The 21934-nt window shown below is 49.8% G+C and overlaps 1 protein-coding gene across 1 annotated transcript in view; it reads right to left on the bottom strand.

Moving 5' to 3' along the window:
- Nucleotides 1–21934, bottom strand: part of SHANK3 (SH3 and multiple ankyrin repeat domains 3) — a 282770-nt gene that overhangs the window by 200721 nt on the left and 60115 nt on the right. The window contains 2 exon segments of the mRNA XM_025152878.3: nt 3229–3295; nt 21576–21653. Of these exon segments, the coding sequence (XP_025008646.2) occupies nt 3229–3295; nt 21576–21653 (145 nt within the window).

Here is a 21934-nt window from a genome sequence, read left to right as displayed (position 1 = left end):
ACAACCCACGGCAGAGGTGGGGCTGGGCTCCCTTCCAACCCAACCATGCTGTGACTCTATGATTTGGTTTGCAGTATACAGTGTCACAAAGCTGGGTATTTTTTCACAACAATGGACAATTCAGTGCTTGAAGACTCATGGAATCTTCCAAAAGTGTCATGGTCTAAATTAATGCCCTGCTGTCTGCTCACACACACATGCATTGGGATATGCACTGCTCATCATCTCTCCACATGGGAAGCACACAATGAGAAGTTAGGTGTCCCTTTCACTTTCTGACCCTTGCTGGGCCCAGTTTAGGTCTCCACATTCCTAAACACCTTGAAAAAAATATCTCTTCCAAGGTAATAGGAGAGAGGAAGGCTCTGTGCCACCAATGCTCCCGTACAGAGCCACCAGGGAGCCAGGGCTGCAGGATTTCCAGTAGATGTGAACCAAGATGTGAATGCATCCCAAAACAACAGGCTGCTGTGGGTCAGCAGAGCTGCCGAACTAGACCAGAGGGGGTGAGGCACTCCCCCACCCCCACCACTACCCCTAAGGAAAACCACTGCTGTGATGGTGCACTGATCTCACATAGACCAGAACTCCCCAACAAAAAGGTATTTTATGTAATACAGGGCAACTAATTTGGGTGTCATTATGGCTGATGATAAACTAATTCCTTTGACTTGAAGTTGGTGGTTGCTCAGTGACCATGAATCATGACCCAATCATATTTGGCACTAAAAGAGGGAAGACAGTCCCAACCAGTCTTACATACATGCAATGCCTAAGACCAATTTCTGAGTATTGAACTAATGTTGCATTGTTTCCCCCAGATCTCCTTCCATGTAGGAAGAGTAAACATGAACAAAATCACGAGTTAAAAAAAGGAACAGCAGTCATAGAACCATAATTGTGAAATAAAGCAGCCACGGTTAAGTACTGAGTTGGGCAAAAGCAGCAAACTGAAGACATCGGTTGGTATTGTAGGATATATTTATCCTCTAGTTATGGTAAATCATTGGAATCAATATGGAGCTACAATACATTCAGAGTGGATAAGGGGAGACAAAACATTAATGAAAACCAAGTGGCGTATGGAAGGAAGGAAAGTTCTCATGGCCTTTGGGTTGTTTTGTAGATGCAGAAGTATACCCCAAAAGGAGCAGGGAGAAGCATTTGTATCACATCATGATGACAAAGCCACTCATTAGCTGAAACAAGCACTTGAAAACTTGCAGACTAAGAAAACTTCTCAGAAAGAGGGAATGTGAAATTACTGAGCAGCTGACATGAGATCCAACCGATCCAAAACGACGTGCAATTAATGCCACTGCAAACGTTGCTGTGAAAAGCAGGGAATGAGGAGCACGTCTGATTATACTGAGTTATGCACATGGCTGACAGGCGCTGACTGAAGCAGTTTTAAGACTTGAATGCCAATGGGGCAAACAGGTGGCCCTGCCAGGAGGGGCTCCAGAGCCCCCACACTGAATGCTGACCCCTTTCCCACCTCAAGTAATGCTCCCAAATAACCTGCTCTCCTCCAGCCAGACATTTGCACTTCTCAGTTCTTAATGAACTTCAGAAAGCAATTTCTCCTTGCTTGGATGTTCATTTGCCAGTTCCATTGACCCCAGGTGGATGCCATCTGGACCTGCTGGTTTGTGTGCGATCAGCTCGCAACTGTTATCTGACCTATTTTGTACAAACAGACCTATCTAAAGCACAAACAATTGATTCTTACATGACACGGTTTCATGCCATTTTCCTTAACCTTTTCCAATGAAATTGTGCCATTCCGTTAGATATCAATCCAATCAATTGAGGCTGGGAGAGACCTTTGGAGGTCATCTACTCCCATACCCCTCTCACTTCAGTTTCTCTCCCTTTGGATTAATAGGACAGCCTTCTCATGAGCATGGTTTCTAATACTTCCTGATAAGCCTCAGCCTTTTCCCCAAGTCCTTCCTGACTCTTCTCAAAGGTCCTCAGCAGCTCACTCAGAGGGTGGTGAGGCACTGGAACAGGTTGCCCAAGGAGGCTGTTGATGCCCCATCCCTGCAGGCATTCAAGGCCAGGCTGGATGTGGCTCTGGGCAGCCTGGTCTGCTGGTTGGTGACCCTGCACATAGCAGGGGGTTGGAACGAGATGGTCATTGTGGTCCTTTTCAACCAAGGCCATTCTATCATTCTCTGATTCAGCCGTTAGTGAGAGCTGCCTGAGAAAAGACGTGATAAAAGGACGAGCTGGGGTGCAGGTTCCCAGACTGAAGGATGCTTCCAAGAACCAAGCCCAATACCTGGAGGCTGTTCCAGGCTCCACAAGTCGTATTCCACCTACGACCCATTGTGGGTCAACCCTGGTAGGCAGCTCAGCACCACACAGCAGCAAACTCACTCTCCCCAGGCAGGATTGGGGAGAGGATCAGAAAGGTAAGAAGTGAGAAAACTGACAGATCGAGATAGACTATTCAAGAGGTAAAGCAAAAGCCGCGCATTCAAGTAAAGCAAAATAGGGAATTCATTCACTACTGTGCACTGGCAGCACATGTCCAACCACTCCCTGAGAGCAGTGCTCTTCATGCACAGCAGCTGCTTGGGAAGACAAACAACATCCCTTCAAACACCCCTCCTTCTTTGCTCCTTTTGACCTAAAGGTCAGCTTTGCATGATGTATATAATACTGTATGATAATGTCAACACCACAAAAGGAGCGAAGAGATGCTGCAAAGGAAACGGTGGTGCAGGAAATCCCAAACTGAAAGAAGCAATGGGTGCTACTTCTCTTATGGAAGCTCTGTTGTGAGGTAGCTCCATAACCATCATCCCTGCTGCGAGAAGACACATCTCCCTGCCCCACATCTGGCTAACAGCTTTTGCAGGAGAGGAGTTCCAGTATGAAACGGCCCCAAAAATGCACGAAGAGAAAAGGTAAAGGGTTTCACAATGCACTTGTCAGACGCACTCCAGACTAACACTTTGGCTCATTCTTTACCTTGGCAATCTCAGCAGCCATAAGCAAACACCGCGTTGGACAAATGAGCTGAACGCTGACGGCCCCAGAAGGAAAGCGGATCCATCCTGCTGCTCCTGAGACCCAGAGCAAACTGCAGGCTGTGCCAGCCAACGCGAGCATCACCACGAACCCACCAGGTCAAGCACCCGCCTGACAACAGCCCTGAACTCCACAGGAAGGTTAAAAAAGGGAGAAAAGAGGATAAGAAAAAAAGATGCAACTCACCAACATCGGACTCTTTGTGGGTTTTGATGATTTCAGCCAACTCAAAATTTCCTGCAATTATGGCCACCTGAAATGAGAGGGAGGGAAGAATGTTGAGCGGCTCTGAACAGCACTGATCCCGTGCTCGCCTGCACTGACTACGCCATATGGACTGACAACAGCTGCTTTCCATGGGGGATGCAGAGCCAACAATTGTTCTGCCTCAGCTCGCCCAGTCAGTAACCCCAACGTGAAAACACTCCCAGCATTGCAGGGAGAGCATCTGTCGATGGTTGTGCACCAAAAGGGTGGCAAAGAGCTCACAGATCACCGTCCCCATCTCCTCACAGCTCGGCGGTTGTATGCCTGACACCAGCTAGGAATGACTTGTAGGCACTGATAAGATCACAGAATCATTCAGGCACGAAAGAGCTCTGAGATCACCAATTCAACCCCAGCCCATCCCACTGACCACGTCCCCAAGTGCCACACTGCTGTGGTCATTGAACACCCCCAGGGATGGGGACTCCCCACTGCCCTGGGCAGCTGTGCAGTGCTGGCCGCTCTCTGGAGCACAGATTGTTCTCCAGCTCCAACCTGAAACCATAGAAGTCACAACCATCTTTCAAAAGAATATTTTCGGACCTGGTTCTGAAAACATGAAAGAACCGAAGCGAAATGGGAAGGAGAACAAGAAAATCCATTGCTGCTCCTCAGAACATTCAGCTCAGAGAACCACTCCAGCCTGTCCAGGTCCTGCATTGGATGGACTGTGCCCCGGCCAGGACTATACTCATACCCCTGTGTGAGCTTCAGGTGGATGTTTGAGACCAACCATCCCATCAGGAAATGGTCAATACATTGGAGGGAAGGGAAGCCATCCAGAGAGAGCTGGACAGGCTGCAGAAGTGGGCCCATGTGAACCTAATGAGGTTCAGTAAGGCCAAGTGCAGGGTGCTGCATTGGGTCGGGGCAATCCCAGGTGTTTATACAAACTGCGGAAGTTTGGGGAAGTATACAGCCCTGCGGAGAAGGACTTGGGGGTCCTGGGGGACGAGAAGCTGGACATGAGCCAGCAGTGTGTGCATGCAGCCTGGAAGGCCAACTGTGTTCTGGGCTGCATGAAAACAGGGGTGGCCGGCAGGGAGAGGGAGGTGATTGGGCCCCTCTACTCGGTTCTTATGAGGCCCCATCTGCAGTACTGCGTCCAGGCCTGGGGTCCCCAGCACAGGAAGGATGTAGAGCTGTTGGTGCGGGTCCAGAAAAGAGCCACTAAGATGGTCAGAGGGCTGCAGCACCTCTCCTATGAGTAAAGGTTGAGGGAACTGGGCTTGTTTAGCTTGGAGAAGAGAAGGCTGTGAGGAGACCTCATTGCGGCCTTCCAGTACTTGAAGGGAGCGTATAAACAGGAGGGGGAACGGCTGTTTATGAGGGTAGATAGTGATAGGACAAGGGGGAATGGTTTTAAACTGAGACAGGGGAGGTTTACGTTGGATATGAGGAGGAAGTTTTTCCCCCAGAGGGTGTGATGCACTGAACAGGTTGACCAAGGAGGCTGTGGATGCCCCATTCCTGGAGGCATTCAAGGCCAGGCTGGATGTGGCTCTGGGCAGCCTGGTCTGCTGGTTGGCGACCCTGCACATAGCAGGGGGTTGGAATGAGATGAGCATTGTGGTCCTTTTCAACCCAGGCCGTTCTACGGTTCTATGGGATGCCAAACCCCCCAGACACCAACAGAACCAGGCGCAGCTCCAGCTGCTCAGCCCTCCCACAGGAACAGCTTTTGGAAACACGAGGTTCATTTTCATTTTACCACTAACTTGTGACGAGGGGCTATTTTTAACTCGGTGACTCATTACAGCACGCACACCTCTCTACTATGATCCTTTATCAGCAGAAATAGTCTTACTATCCCCAGCTCAACAATGTCTATGTGATTTATTTATTTCCCGAGGCCTAGAATTCACGCTCCAACTCCTCAGCCAGAACTGTACAAGATCAACGATAGCCCAAAGGAAGGAGACCTTCCATGTGCAACCTCAAAATGAGCCCACAGTAACAGAGACATGAGTCCAAGCCTGCTTTCCCCCCAGCCTGCGTCCAACTGCATCCAAGGTTGAGGGAACTGGGCTTGTTTAGCTTGGAGAAGAGAAGGCTGTGAGGAGACCTCATTGCGGCCTTCCAGTACTTGAAGAGAGCGTATAAACATGAGGGGGAACGGTTGTTTAAGAGGGTAGATAGTGATAGGACAAGGGGGAATGGTTTTAAACTGAGACAGGGGAGGTTTACGTTGGATATGAGGAAGTTTTTCCCCCAGAGGGTGGTGACGCACTGAACAGGTTGCCCAAGGAGGCTGTGGATGCCCCATCCCTGTAGGCATTCAAGGCCAGCTGGATGTGGCTCTGGGCAGCCTGGTCTGCTGGTTGGCGACCATGCACGTAGCAGGGGGTTGGAATGAGATGAGCATTGTGGTCCTTTCCAACCCAGGCCATTCTATGATTCTATGAACTGCATCCCCCTCTCTCTACATACACACACAAGGTTTGCTGTCCCAAAGGTCACATTCTGTAAACAGGTATCAAAAGCTTTGGTACAGAAGGACAAACCACCCAAACATGGGGAAGATTTGACAACTGGCAAAGGGGCCAGAAAGGAGAATTTGGAAAAAGGCATTTCAGCTTCAAAGATGTTCAGACAAATAACACATCCCATGCAGGTGACAGCCTTGGAAACACCGCGGCTTCCAGGAAAGGTGAGAAGCAACGCACTGAAGGAGACGTCTGCTACGAATATCAGCTCACGTCAACCCCTGTGAAGGGAGAAAAGCTGTTGGCATTTCACAACCCAACTGGGAAATGCAAGGAAGATGAAAGGATTTCCCCTATTGCGCTGTTGCCTCAGCTCGGGCTTTGTTGCGTGATGGATCCCAACACTGAGACGATAGCGTCCAACGGACAATGTGGGACACTGCCAGGCACAGAGTCCTGCAGCGTTACTGAGGGCACAGAGATGGGAGATCTGTTTATCATAGAATCCCACTGTGGTATGGGTTGGAAAGGCCCTCTAAAGGCCATCTGGCCCCACTCCCTGCAGTGAGCAGGAACACCCACAGCTCCATCAGTGCTCAGAGCTCCATTCTCTGACTGTGGATGTCTGCAGGGATGGGCAGCACCACCTCTCTGTGCAACCTGTTCAGTTGTGTTTCCTAAGAATCAGGGCAGTTTCCTCTGTCAATACCATAACCATCCACAGCAGTGCTGCAGTGGCACCACTCCCTGCTGGACTCACCAGGCTGCCCCTTACAGCCTCCGGCTCAACCCAGGGCTCCAGGTTACCCACTCCCACCTACAGCAGGTTGCCCCATGGCCAACACCTCAGAGGGCTCCAACCTGCAGCAGGTGTTTTCCATGGGAAGTGCAAAGAACAGCTATCCTGGAGCTCAAAAATGTAATTAAGAAATGAAGCCCCTCTCCTCGTGCAGTGACAACATGAGTACATGCACCTTGGATGCATACGCTCACAAGTATGAGCACTGGGAGGTCCGAGGTGGGTTAACCTTATCTGTTCTTCGGTGTCAGAAAACATCCACAGCAAAGCTACATTTCCCTCTGCTGAGGAAGGGACAGGTCCTGCAGCACTTGAAGCTGACACAGTCACCGCTGGGGGTATCACACTGCAAAGCTCCCAAACAGAAGGGAAGGTGTGGGCTGGGAGACAGAGGAGCAGCAAAACACCAACTGGCCCTGAGTCAGTCCCAGCCAAATGCTTCTGGCTTGAGGGGAGCCCCCAGGTGACGTAAAAACTGATAGGGAAGTCCATGAAGTGAGAAGAAAAAGAGGGGAAGGCAAATTTGATTAGAAAGAGTTTAGCTATATGGTAACAATAAGTAGAGGCCAGAATGTGCAACTCTGAAATGCTGGTATGTTTGTGCATTTTCGTACCTGAAAAAAGTATTTTCTTCCCTTGCTGGAACCTCTGACTTGAGGAAAAACAGCAAAAAATGCTTTCTGAATCAAATAAACCTCCATATAACTTATGCTCTGCATTAAAGCACACCATCTTCTTGGAGGCATTCCTCAGCTGCTAGCTGCAACAGTTGGAGAAGTTCAGCACTTCGTTGTTATCATGCTGGGTGTGCAAAACACTGTACTCACAAACATTGGGTGCAAATGCAAAGGGAAGGGAGGAGCAGAGCCAGGAGGGAGCAGGTGAAGGTGCAGCAGTGGCAGCTATGAGATAAGATGGGGTGAGAAGGAAGCAACTATCAGCAATGCTGCTGGGCAAGAAGGGAATGGACCTTCTGCAGAAAGGGGAGTCAGCTCTTTGATAGAGCTGATCACAGCAGGACGAGGGGAAACGGTTTGAAGTTGAAGGAGGGAAGACTGAGGTTGGATGTCAGGGGAAGTTCTTTACTATGAGAGTGGTGAGATGCTGGAACAGCTGCCCAGAGAGGCTGTGGATGCCCCATCCATGCCTAGAGGTGTTCAAGGCCAGGTTGGATGGGGCCCTGGGCAGCCTGGGCTGGTATGAAATGTGGAGGTTGGTGGCCTGTGGTGGGAGGGTTGGAGCCTTGAGGTCCCTCCTGACCCAAGCCATTCTGTGATTCTGTGAAAGCAGCTCATTAGTTTGGTTGGCTGCAGGCAGCAATTTGGTACCGTTGCACTTAACTCTCTTCAGACCCTGAGCAGCACTCACACCGTGCCCGACTTTGCAATGTCCGCTATTTCTACACCACTTTCTCCAGAACATCTCCTGTGAGAGGCTTTCCAGTGTTGTTGTCTTTCTGTGTCTCACATAACGGGGAACTCAATGTCTTCTTCTTTGATCAGCACAATTTACAGCAGCACAACACGAATGGGTGTCAGGACTTTGCAGAGTTGTCTACCTTCACTCGGCCAGGAGCTTTGAAGCATGTTCTATATTTGTTCTAGATTCCCAGAAGTCTGGCAGTCCTACTGGGTGGATCCTACCGCTCGCATACGGTGCTTCCATCTGGACTGCCATATGAGCAGAAACTCCCAACGCGTTCCCAGCAATGTGTGCTGCCGTGACACGGCGCAGATGCAGATAGTCTGCTGCTTCCAGGAGGTGTCGTTGGGGTCAGGCACTGTATGACTACACCGTAGACCAAACACTGCCTGCAAGCAATAGACAGCCCTCCTGTGCATGAGCTGCACAGCTGATCTGAGATAAACACATCTCTGACACCCTCTGTCTCTGCCAACCAACCGTGCAATGTGTTGACAATGCCCAACTTACTGCCCATGGTCTGTACAGCAAAAGAGCCTTTATTTTTTTTCTTTTCCTGTGGACCAGACTCATGGGCCTTGATTTAGAAGAGGAACTTCAGCCAGGCAGCGAGATCAACGTTCTGCACCTCAGACTACAAGGAGTGTCTGCTAATCATCTGCACCAGGTAAACGTACTTGAGAAACAGAAAAGAAATCCAAAGCTGCAGCCTTTCAGCCCTAGCCTAAGAGTGAGAGCCGTCTTGGTTGTTTCAGATGAGGCATATGGGTCTGCTGGAAAAAGCATAGTGATTCCCCTAATGAGATGCATCACAAAACCATCCTAAAGAGAGACAGATGATTCTGTGATCTCTTCCATCAAGAGGAGCAGGGAGTTCTGAACTCTGGATCCTCCTGGGAAGCTGAAAAACTTAAGGCAGCAGCATGGAAGCCTTTGAGCAGGAGAAGAAATATGAGCTGCAGACTCAGAGGAGTAAATCTTGCCTCTCTCTCCAGTAGGGATGACAGCCATCAGCACAGGCAGCAGGGAAAACAGCAGAGCCTTATCCAAAAAGCACAGTGTGAGCACTGCCAGCAGCCTTGGTGTGGGGGGTCATCTCACCTCCCCTGCAGCCTGCCTCCATTCGTGGGCACTGGGCAGCTCTACAGCCAACAGATGGGATGCCCTGGAAGTCACAGCTTCCATAAACCAGCCATGCTGCAGGAAGGAGTGAGCTTCAGCTTCCCACATAGACCAAAGATGGGCTGGTGGCATCTCCTGAAAGCTCAGAGGAAGATTCTGCAAGGGAAGAACTGCTTTGGCCAGAGCTCTATGGGGTCCACACAGACACTGAGATTATCAAACCACAGAGAGCAATGCAATATCCGCAAATGGGCAGTATCTGGGAAAAGAAGCCAGGCTGACGTCAGCAGTGCCCGGTGATGGGACAAGAGGCAATGGACACCAGCTGAACCATGGCAGTCCAGGAGCTGGTCCTGGGCAAGCAGCTCTGGGTGACCCTGTTGGTGCAGGGGTTGGACCCATATGGCCCCAGGGGTTCCTTTCAACCCAGCATTCTGCAAAAACAGTGCCTCAGGTACAGCAGAGAGGATAGATCAACCAATTAGTGCATCTCTCAGCCACCTTGTTCAGATGGAGTCATGATGGATGAGGCCATCTAGTGCAGGGAGCACAGGATGAAGAGGAAAGGCCAGTCCTCTTGGCAGTGTTAGTCATCATCTGGGCTCTGCAGCGCTGAAGGATGCTCACAAGGACCGGAGCAGCACAGATCTGTACCCAGAATGGCCCTTACCATCAGAACTGGGCGGGTGTGAGAGACCTGCCAAGAGCTGTGGGCCTGAGCCTGAAGGACGAGGACCCGGTGGGCTTGCAGCAAAGTGGAGGCTTTAGTGTGGCATCTGAAATAGGAGCGCGACTGCCGCAGGTCAGGGAAGATTTCAAGTCAGCAACATCATTGGGATAATGGAAACCGAGATGGCATCTGACTCAGAATTAGATCAGTCTCACACTGAAGGCTGGAGGAGGAGTGGGAGGAAGCCAGGAGGCCAGAAACCTGATCAATTTCTGCAAGACAAACTTCAAATGAAAAGAGAGAGAAAATAAATTAAATAAAAGGATGATAAGGAGAAAGCCTCGAGAGAGAAGGTGAATTTAAAAAAAAAAAGACGAAGTTCATCAGGCAAATGAAAGATGCTTGTGGGTGAGCTGCCTATGCTGTGCCTGGAGCAGCACCCAGCATGTGTTGGGGTGCCCCATAGAGGCAGCACAGGGGCAGGGGGATGTGTGTCCTATGCAGGGCAGCAGGCCTGGGGTACGTCTGTCTGGCACATGCACATTCCTGGAGCATGCCCACGCTCAGGCTCTCAGAAAAAAAGCAACTTTCAGCCTGTTACACGATGACAGAAAATCATTCATCATCAGATTGGCTTCTCACGGTCTGAGGGCTGACACCAGCGATGGGAAGCCTGGAGTTCAACTGTATCATGATTGATAAGGGAAGCTGAACAGGCCAGCGATCTACCAGGAGAAAACGTTGTAAAGCTGTCAGAAAGAATAAAAGCCATGGGTCAGTCCTCGGTCCATCACAGGCGCAGCAGTGCACAAAAGGCACCAAGGCAGGATGGGGAGGATGGGGAGGAACGGGAAACGTGTTCTTCCCAAGGGACAGCGTGTGGGCAGGAATTTGGGTTAGTGGAGAAATGTTGGTGGTAGGTGGATGGTTGCACTGGATGATCTTGGAGGTCTTTTCCAACCTTGGCGATTCTGTGGTTGTATGGAATTCGTCGCTTCTGATGAAGGCGGATGATGGGTAGCATTTGCAAACCACAACTAACGCTCAAACAGGCGGCTCCTGGTAAGTTACAGAAGGTCAGGACAAGACAGAAGGAGGAGTTTTCATGCCCTTTAGGACACCAGGTCTTGGAAAACCGGAGAAATTCCAGGGAAGAGGAGGATTATCAGTGCTTTTAAGTATTTAAATTGTCAGAAGCATTGACCACAGAACCTGGAGCAGGAGCCGCCTGGATGCTTTGTCTGTGCACAACAAGCTGCTGGGGCATCCGAAATGAGACCAAGGTGTATGTCAACTAAGCAAGGGCTGAAGTTCCATTTGTGGAGTGGAAATGCTGCTATAAAGAGAGCAGGCTCGCTCATTTCATTCAGAAGAAAAGCAATTTCAGACCTGTTGAGAGCAAACTCGCCTTTTTCTCCCTTACCTGCTTTCCTCTTATTTCCCTCTGGTTCTAGCAGAGAAGCTGCGCTCATCTTCATAGTTGCACCAATGGTACTTCACATCTTTTCCCTTCTCTTTACTGTGCAGTCACATTTTTTTGCCCCTATTTGGGTTTATCTTCCCCTCGTTGCCATTCATTGCTGCACCTTTTTCTCACGTGAGCAGCTTTCCGGCTGTTTAAAACGTTTTTGGAAACATCCAAACATTTTCTAAGTGATTTAATGTAAGAAATAGTAACCATCTCCATAATACCTGCATTGTTTTCCCAACTCTTCACAGCGCCTGTGTACGGTACATCACGAACACTAATGCATATTTAGCAGTTAGAATGCTTTCCTATGTTATTTTCTCCTGTATACATCATACCAGATTTGACACCACGGACTCTAATTAGATTTGATTCTTGTTTTAATGATAGTTTTCTTAGTTCTAGGAGAACCTCGTTAAAAGGAAATCGCACAACACGCCAAGTCTGACTGACGGGTTTATGAGTCCAGCTGACAGAAGCAGAGAGATGAAATTCAGGTCTAGGAAGATGTGTTCTGCTTGGCATGAAGAAAACAAATGCATAAATGTAAGGCAGAGAAGAACCGGCTTCAAGAAGCACGAAACAACACGTGGTAACCTCAGCAACCTCAAATCAAACCATCCAAGATAATGGGGATATTGCATCGACAAAGGTAATCCTAGGAGGAACCATGAGTTGGCAATGACCCATCCGGACTGATGGGTGTGGTTTTGGGACACGGGTCTTTAAGGAGGAGCACAGACTGACAGTGTGAGTTGGAAGAGAGACCTGGAGAGCACCAAGACTGGGGAAACCCTGACAGAACTGGATCTGTTCACCTGAAGCCTTAAAACAGTGTTACAGAAAGGATGGTGACCAGTTATCCCACCCATCCACTGCTGGGAGGACAAAAACAACGTACTTCCTTTGCCAAAACATTAGAAAGGTAAAGAACTAAGAACAAAGGTGTGATTCCATCAGCACAGGTGAGTACTGAAGAAAATGTGGTACTTGGGCCTCCATCCAAGGGCACTCGTGTGTAAGGATGCGCGATACAGAACACTCATGTTTCTCCACGGTGATGTCTTTAGATTGAGCCCAAGATATGTGGGTTCATCAATATGAACTGATAGCTCATTTTCCCTGCAAGCCACGCTGCTGACGTCTGGATTGCAAGGGAGCATTAACTTTAAGTATGAAGGAGGTTGGAAGTTGGGCTAGTGCGCTACCATGAAAGGCAAAGATCCCAAGCAGATACAATCCATCGCTCCAAGGTTCCACATTTTCCATCTATGGATTGAAAATTCTATGAATCTATGCTTTTAATCAGTTACACTGACTTTTAACAAACATGCTTTGGAATGCACAAAAAATGTGCCATTTTCCCACTTGGACAGCAAAGGCAGCAAGTGTGAGGAAGGCGTATTGCATCTTTAGCACGCAATGGGTTGAACAAGGCTGGACGTGGCTCAGGGCATCCTGGTCTGGTGGGTGTCGACCCTGCACATCGCAGGGGGTTGGAACAAGATGAGCACTGTGGTCCTTTGCAATCCAGGCCATTCTATGATTGTATGATTCTATTCTATGAACAACCCCTCCATGTGCCAACTGGAGTTCGGCACCTCCACAAATCATTCTAATTCCCACTGCGGTAGCACTGGAGAGCAGGATCAGCCGGCTCCACACATCCCTACAGACCCACAGCCCCTACAGCCTGAGAGCTTGACAGGGGAGGACAGATGGAGGAGAACAAGGTTACCACTGTAGTGACAACAAGAAAACACGGAGCTCATTAATAACAATACATCACCAACATTCCCACAACAGCTGAAATTTCTGGCGTTTGTATCAGCTCTGTAAACGCCATCCAACAGCAGCTGCTGTTTCTGTGCTTTACACACACTGAGGAGCAGCAAGCTTGCATGAGTTCACAGATAGATACGCAGCAGAATAAGCAGCTCTGTCATTTCCTTCTGAGTCCACTCAGCACCAGTACTCATCTACATAAGCAGGAGGAGACGCATTACTTCCTATAGCATCACAAGATATGATGTCATTGGTTAGAAGTCCAAACACCATCAGTGACAACTGAAGTTAAATTAGACAAATCATAGTTAACCGAAGGCATTTTTCAACAAAACCACTCTGTTTGAGAAAATTCTGTTGCCTGGGCAACATGACTGCAAATTGCAGAGTTCAGACCGTGATGTCTATTTTAAAGCAACAAGATACAAATCTTTGAAGAAGATGCATCTAACAACCTGCTTGCATTGTGCTGAAAGCCGAGGGAAATGATATGTTAATTTTGCATCCAAGTGTAAATCTTTAAGGACTCGAGGCGGATCGTTCTAAGCATTACCAGGTTCTGATGCCCAATTATGTGTGTGACAGATCCAGAAGAGATGGGGAAAGGTCCAGTCATGAAGAGATAACGAGCAAGGTGTGCACGGAAGGGATGGGACACAGGAAAGCACTGCGGGATGGATGGAGTGCCCCAATAAGTCAGTAAAGGGAAAAGCTGCAGCACTGCTAGAGCCAGGGAGTGCTGCCTTCATGCTTCCATTTTTGTGCCACAATTGGCTGTGACCACGAAGCGGCTGTAACTGAATGGGGAACCAGTTGGTCCTGATACACCACCACACAGCATTTGGGGCACGATGAGCCCTTGTGCCTGGTTTGGTGATGTGTCCATGAATTGCCTCTGAGATCTGCAGAGCAGGAGAGAGTCACACTGCCAACACCTGCAGGAGAAACCTCCAGCATTGGGACTTAACTCAATGATCCCCAAAGGGCCTCAGTGTCTGAACGTCTGATGTCTGATGTTACCACGGGCTTCACCAAGGAACACGGCTCTAGAGATGAAGCAACTTCATTGTCTTGTGCAGAAGAACATGGGGTGAGCGTATAAACTGGTTAGGAATGGCTGTTTATGAGATGGAGAGCGATAGAACAAGGGGGAGTGGTTTTAAACTGAGACAGGGGAGGTTTAGGTTGGATATGAGGAGGAAATTTTTCACCCAGAGGGTGGTGACGCACTGAACAGGTTGCCCAAGGAGGCTGTGGATGCCCCATCCCTGCAGGCATTCAAGGCCAGGCTGGATGTGGCTCTGGGCAGCCTGGTCTGCTGGTTGGCGACCCTGCACATAGCAGGGGGTTGGAACTGGATGAGCATTGTGGTCCTTTGCAACCCAGGCGATTCTGTGATTCTACAATTCTAAGCAGAAACTCTGCAAAAAAAAAAAAAAGACCAACCACGGTAATCTGCAAAGGGCAAACCCAGCACAAGGGATCCATGCGACTTCTATGGGAGCAGGCCAGGCTTCATGAAAAGCAGAACAACAAAAGATACCACATAGGTGTCTTCTACAAAAATTATGGCACTCTGATGTGACGTTCTCAGAAACGACAGAAATGGAATCTGGGAGGTGAGATTCCTGCCACGTGGATGCAGAACTGATCGGAAAACCAATTCCTGCCTCTCCATCGAACTCCAAACGTGCGCTAAATGGGTGGAACTGGACCCCATTTCCAGTTCTCATTGGCAGCCTGGCTGGAGGAACGCAGAGCACTCTTGTTGAACTCCTAGATGACACCAACCTGGGAGGAGGCACGAGTTCAATAGAGGGTTGGAACCAAAATGATTGCTCGAAGCTCAAGAAATACATAGAGGAGAGGAAAACAAAAATAACTTTGTTCAGCAGAGACAAGCATAATTGCTATTTATGCACAAGGATTGCAGAAGACAGAGTCGGACTCTTCTGAGGCGCAGAGAAAGAAGAGGAGGTGATGAGCACAAGTTGCAGAGGGGGGAACTTTGGGCATAACACAAAGCAGCAGAACAGCTGGGCACTGGGATGCAGCACGAGACAGCAGCAGTGGTTCTGCTGGAGGAGTCCCAAGGAGCTCAGGATCACACACTGAACACGAGCCCACAAAATCACATTGTGGCAGAAGAGGAGCACTCCTCTGGGACTTACAGTCAGTGGCCTCATCTCCAGCACGTGCAGTGTAGTCACTGCTCTGTGCAGGGCAGGTGGGGAGTCAGCTGGAGCAGGGATCTGAATTAAATAAAGGACGTGGGAGAACCCACAATAAATCAATAGTAACGATCGGATTATGCTTTCAAGGGCTCTGCAGGAAAACCTGCATGTGCTGGGATATTTAGTCCAGAGAATGGAAGATTGGGTGGGAAAGGGGCAGTGGGGCCATAAAGGCAGAGAGGAGGCAGCTGCGGCAAGGACAAAAAGAATCTGCTCTCAACAACCAAGGAAAAGTGATGGTCTTAAAATTCAATAGGAAGATTCAAGATAAATGTCAGAAAAAGCTTTCTGACAGTGAGGACAAGGAAGCACAGAGACTGCACACAGAAGGTCTAGCTTTGGAGGGTCTCAGGAGAGGTCATCGTCACAAAAAAGTTCGGACAGAGCTGGTCCTGGGGGAGGCAGAGGAGCACACAGATGGCCTCCCACGTTCCTTCTCTGTCCTACCTGCCTATGGTCTCCTCCTGTGGGTGGCAACACTGAATGAAGGGAACACAAGAAACATCTAATCTGAACTCAGGGAGGTTTCAGTGTGGTGTCCCATAGCATTTCATCGCAGAACGGGGCAGGGATGGTTTGGGAAGGGGGAAGACAAGGTAGGCGGACAGCCAGCAGGACCGCCGGCCTCAAAGAGGGATGACTGGCCCTACCCAAGCCCAGCCAGTGGCTGGCTCCAGGCTCAGGAATGGTCGTGGCGGCTGAAACCATGGGGTCTCTTCATTAACAGCTGGCATCATGAGAGGGATACCACCAGGGTTCGCCCAATCATGATGGCCAGAGCTACCTCACCCCACTACAGATGGAGGAGATGAGGTACCCTCCTGTTCCTTACTGGGCACAGCCTGCTCACCCCCTGACGTGCCACACCACCACAGCCAGATGGGACCATGGCTGCACACCAATGGAGGCATGTGAGAAGCTGCTGCCAACCCCCTGCACTGCCCAGCACATCCTCTGCACGGAAACATCAGAACATCACAACTCATCCAACACTGAGCACACCTCTGCTCTGCAGGGATGTGATCTCTGCACACATACCCTCAATTCAGGCAACAATTTCCTACCGTCAAGCCAAACATTTACCCGAAATGCTGATATTGGAGTTAAAACCTCTGCCTCGTGCTTCAGCTCTGTGATCAAGGTCAGCTCTGACAGCTGAGAGGCTCCGGTGATAGCACAAGTGATGGAGCACAGCTCAGCCAAAGGAGCCCTGCATCAACAAAGCCTGTGCAGCTCACAGCAAGGAACTGTGAGTACCTGTAACAACTACCTACCCCAAAAAAATCCTGCTTAGAAGAATTCAGCCTGGAGAGAGGGAAGAAGAAAATAAACACAAAAACACAGCTATCAAAAGGACAGACAACTTTTTGACAGATAAGAAGCAGCTCTGATTGTTACACTGCAGTGAAACGAGGGGAAGTTTGAAGCAACTGCTGATGCTATTTTTATACTCAGTGTATGAAAATCCTGCACATAAAGCAATCTGACCACGAGTAGCACAAGAACAAAAATTTGTGCAAAAGTTGACATTTAATGATTGTTAGGAAACTCAGCATCCCTTGGCAATGAAACTTCCAGTGCAGAGTTCACTTTTGGGTAGGTTCTCATTAACACATTCATGAGCTGTAAAAGTTGCATTGATACAGCAAGCTGACACAGTTTTAGTAGCTTTTCAGCATCCAACTCAGAGTGGAAGTCACATGAAGACAACTGGATGCTCCATAGATCCAATCTACAGGCAACCTCTCTTACCTTGGAATCATGGGCAGCACTTGGACACAACAGTGCTGAACCATCTGATGGGTCAGCCCACTGTGTGGGCAATGGAATGGTGGGAGGAGATGAGGGAAAGGCCATCACTTGGCCAAGCAAAGAGGCTTAGGGGCAGAGAGATGAGGTGCCTCCACCAGTGAGCAAGGCACAGGGGCAGCCAGGTATCTTCCATCACTGCTGGGGATGGAGGACTAGAAAAGTACATGAAGAATGATGACTGATCCTTGACAACACACATGCAAAACACAGATGTGAACCAGAAACACCCTCACGTTAACAATTGGGTTCATTTCCCTTTGGACTACGATGGGAGCTCAAGCTCATCTCCATCACATCGTTCCACTCCTTCTGAGCTGGAACACAAAGGCACAGTGTTCCCAGTGCCATTCCAGACCCTGGGTGGATGAGGAGATCAGTTCCTCAGATGGCTCCAGAATAGACCAGTTCACAGTAAGCAGCACATGGGCAGGGCTGCTCAAGGAACTGAAGCCAATCCCCCAGCCCATGTGCCCACCCGTGCTATGGGTGACACTAAGGCAGCTGCAGCCCTGCACTGAAGGCTTCATGCACGCACCAGCTGCAAACTGCTCCAAGGTGGTGCAGTAATACAGCCCCTGAAAAAGGCAGGGGCTGACTTCCAGATGTCCACATGAGGAAGATCAGAGGTGAAGATAATCAGCAAGTGATTCTGATGTTACTTGGACACTGACAGTGCTTCCCTGCAGCTGGGTTTGTCACGGCTGTTACAGAGAGATGGTTGATCAGCAGATCACCTAGAAACGTTCCAGGGGCAGCAGAAGTAACCTCCAAAACTTTCCAGATAAGGAAGACCCACGCTGACACTGAGACCACACAGTCCACCTTAGAGTTGTAAGGTTTGGGAAAGAAAACTGGAAGGCAGTGCTGTTACCAAAACAGAAATGGTTTCCCTGTATGGAGCATCCTGCTGGCGTCTCCAATGGGTCACCGACGAATGCAGTGCAAGACCTCCACTTGGACATTAATTCTCCTACCTTTTAAGCAGGTGTAAGGGACACGGGAAAGCTACTTTTATTAAATGAAAGATGAAAAAATAACCCAGAAATTTAAAGCACAAAGCTTGCAGGTATGTGACACCTTAACTCCATCCAAGCACCGGGTTCCTGAGAAAGGAATCACTTCGGTGAGCCCTTGAGACAACTGGAAACCAGGGAGCAAAAGGAAAGCAAGACTTGAGGCACGAGCAGTGACCACCCAGATGATAAGAAACCCCAGGACTTAACACAGCTTGGTAGATCTTACCCACAGCTCACAGCAATCACTCCAAACAGCTGGGAAGGATGAACCCATGGGGGAATTAGACAGATAAGCGTAGGTGGCAGAAATGAAAAGCTTTGCATGGCACTGAGCAGAAGCAGTTTAGGATTCTCCTGATTTTTACAAGGAAATTGCTATATGGAGGAGAGCAGAGTGCCTGTGGTGGCAGCAGCCCTCCAACCCTGCACCACAAAGCAGAATGTCGGGAGACAGAAGTGGCACAGATGGCCCAAGCTCTGATACAGAGGTACAAAACCAGCAGGTAGCTCCAAGGATACGGAGCAGACAGACAGAGAGACAACCCCTTCTCCTGGCTCATCCCTATCTGTGCAATTCAGACATCGCAGTGCGGATGCATCGACAGCTAGATGGAAAAAAAAAAAAGTTGGGTGGTTCACATCAGAGTGGTCATGAAGGGGTCATTCACAGCCACACTGTAGTGCATCAGTTTGTCCAGACCACATCCTGTAGTGTTTGACCCCAACAGGGTTTGGACTAGAGAGAATGGCTTCAAGCTGCGCCAGGGAAGGTTCAGGCTGGACGTTAGGAAATACTACTTCTCTGAAAGCGTGGTCAGGCACTGGAATGGGCTGCCCAGGGAGGTGGTGGAGTCACCGACCCCGGAGGTGTTCAAGGAACGTTTGGATGTTGTGTTGAGGGACGTGGTTTAGTGAGAACCATTGGTGATGGGCGAATGGTTGGACTGGATGACCCTGTGGGTCTTTTCCAACCTTAGCGATTTTAGGATTCTGTGATTGAGCTCCAACCCCTGCTGTGGGCTGGGTGCCTCCCAGCTCAGGCTGCCCAGGGCCCATCCATGGCCATGGGCACCTCCAGGATGAGGCACCCAGGTGCACACCGTTGGCTCATGGCCACTGGGACCCCAAAGCCCTTCTTGGCAGAGCTCTGGTTGGATCCCTTCCTTCCACTGCATCACCTGCACCACTCAGCTTGGTGCCAGCAGCCACTTTGCTGAGGGTATACCCAACCCCACTGTCTGCCTCATTGATAAGGACACTGGAGAGCACCACTCTCAAGGATGGAGGGATCAGCCCCCAGCCAAGGACAACAGCAAGTTGCAGAGTGCCTGGAGGTGATGCTCAGCCCTCACCCACACCCCCCTCCGAAGCCCACAGCTGCCACACAGAGGGGGCAGTGCTCCCTGCTCTCCTGCCCCACCACCCCAGCACAGAGCATGTCCATTGGCCTCATGGAGGATAACTGGAGAGTTTACAACCTCCAAACCCTCTGAATTACCTGGTGCTATCTCAAGTCATCTCAGGGCACCGACACCAAGCTATCTGATTAATGGTAACAAGGAAATTAACACAAGGTATGTGCAGTAAACAGACTAAATAGCTCTGCAGAAGCAGAGGTCTTTATGTGAGCTCCCAGCAGCCACAGAGCTGCTCTGGCCAGCACACCCTGCTTCACACTGGCGTGGTTTCCTCTGCTGTGCTGAAATTCAGCCAGAGAGAGGTAGCACCCCATTACCATGGCTACACAAAGACGATGCATGAGAAAGTGCCAGACTTTGCAGCGGGCAGCGACTTAACAAGATGCTGCAATCTTGAGCAAGCAATGTAAGCAGAGGCAAAGAGCTTCTCTTTGAAAGCTGGGAGCTGATGGGAAACATCACGCTGGTATCACATTCAGGTTCGGATCAGGTTATACTGCTGTCAGTAAACAAACCGATTGGGTTACCAAGCACACTTTCCATTCTCTGGAAGACAAACTTCCAATTAGTCACACTACTTCAAAAAGAAAGGCAAACACTGCTTTTCCCCTCATTAGGGCTCTCAGGGCTCTGCAGGACGTGCGCAAATCGGAGCTGCAGCCATTCGCTCTCTCCACCCACCACCTTCATATATTGCAAATGCCCAAAGCAAAAAGGTTGCAATCGAGAGGTGGAGAAAGGGCAAAGTTCAACTCCTTCAATGAGTTGGAGGTTTCAAGGACGAAGCGGTTTCCTGGAATAAACCCTTCCCTGGAAATAAATATTCTCACATTAAGTAGATGAGCAATCAGTTCCCAGAAGCAAAGCTCCTCGAAGAGCTGCAGCCCCACTGCCTCCATCTGCGCAAGCCTGGTCTGCATGGAGCGCTCCATCTGACCTTCCAGGACCTTTCTGCTCCTAGCATCCAGGCCAACACATAGCAGAGCATAACCAACAAAGCCTCAGGCTTCATACAGAAATTCCTCCTAAGAATTTAAGCCTTCCTGTATTGGGGGCCTCAGACCTGGACGCAGTACTGCAGATGGGGCCTCACAAGGGCAGACCAGAGAGAGACAACCCTCTCCCTCTCCCTGCTGGCCACCCCTCTGCTGATGGAGCCCAGGATCCCATTTGCTTTCCGAGCTGTAAGAGCACACTCCTGGCTCACGTTCTGTTTTTCAGCCACCAGGACCCCCAGATCCTTCCCTGCAGGGCTGCTCCTAATACCGGTGTCTCCAACAGCCGTGTGTAATTTGTACACACCATTGTGGACAGTGCACACTTAAGTTGTACATACTTGTTTCAGGACTGCTTGTTGAGTTTGTATTAAAACATGCTTCATTCAAGAAAGACAGGGAACTGTTGGAGAGGGTCCAGAGGAGGGCCACAAAGATGATGAGAGGGCTGCAGCACCTCCCCTGCAAAGACAGGCTGAGGGAGCTGGGCTTGTTCAGCCTGGAGAAAAGAAAGATGTGGGGTGACCTCATTGCAGCCTTCCAGGACCTAAAGGGAGCCTACAGACAGGAGGGGAGTCAACTCTTTGAGAGGGCAGATGACAGCAGGACAAGGGGAAATGGTTTGAAGTTGAAGGAGGGCAGATTGAGGTTGGATGTCAGGGGGAAGTTCTTTACTGTGAGAGTGGTGAGGTGCTGGAACAGGCCTTCTAACCTCTGTTTTCAGTTTATTCACAGCAAGTTTATGTGCAGCAAAGTTGTCCTAGATGGCAGTAACTCCTCCTTTCCACCTCCATTATGCACGGGTTACACAGAGCTCTTTCAAATCTCCCACCACAACAGCAGCCTCACAGACAACACTTTGCTGCCTCTTGCTCCATCAAGTAGGCCAGGACCAGAACAGGCATCCTGAATGCACTGGTTTGTTCCAGAAGCTTCAGCCCACACACAGGGTCATCCCAGAGGCCACCCCAGCACTTCTTGGGGCCCCACAGGGCTCTGCGTTAGGTTATGGTCAGGTTGTGGTTAGACTTGATGATCTTTGAGGTCTTTTCCAACCTGAGCAATTCTATGATTCTATGACTGGTGCTCACTGCCTCACCTGGAACGCCGTCTGGCTGTTGTAGTTGCGGATCTCTTTGCTCGCACCACGGAAGAGGAGAACCCGAGCACAGCTCTCCTGGAAAGGAGGAAAGGAGAGATTGATCAGCACTACAGACTACAAAGGGGACAACAAAGAGGCAAACCACCTTGTTTCATTGAGCTTGGAAAGCCTCCTTTGCTGAGAGCAAGGGATGCATAAGGATGCTGAGCGCCCACAAAGTGGTCACCCCCAGCACTAAGCTGACCAAGCCACTGCCTGTGTGCCAACTACAGCAGTAATGCCCAGAATTCAGCCCAGGAACACAGCTGTGAGGCACAGTGACCACCACACGTTCCCAGGTACTGCTACCTCCTACA

The sequence above is a fragment of the Gallus gallus genome, chromosome 1 (assembly GCF_016699485.2).
Source record: "Gallus gallus isolate bGalGal1 chromosome 1, bGalGal1.mat.broiler.GRCg7b, whole genome shotgun sequence".
Classification (NCBI taxonomy): domain Eukaryota; kingdom Metazoa; phylum Chordata; class Aves; order Galliformes; family Phasianidae; genus Gallus; species Gallus gallus.
The sequence above is the reverse complement of the archived record's forward strand: the minus strand, read 5'-3'. Positions and strand labels throughout refer to the sequence as shown.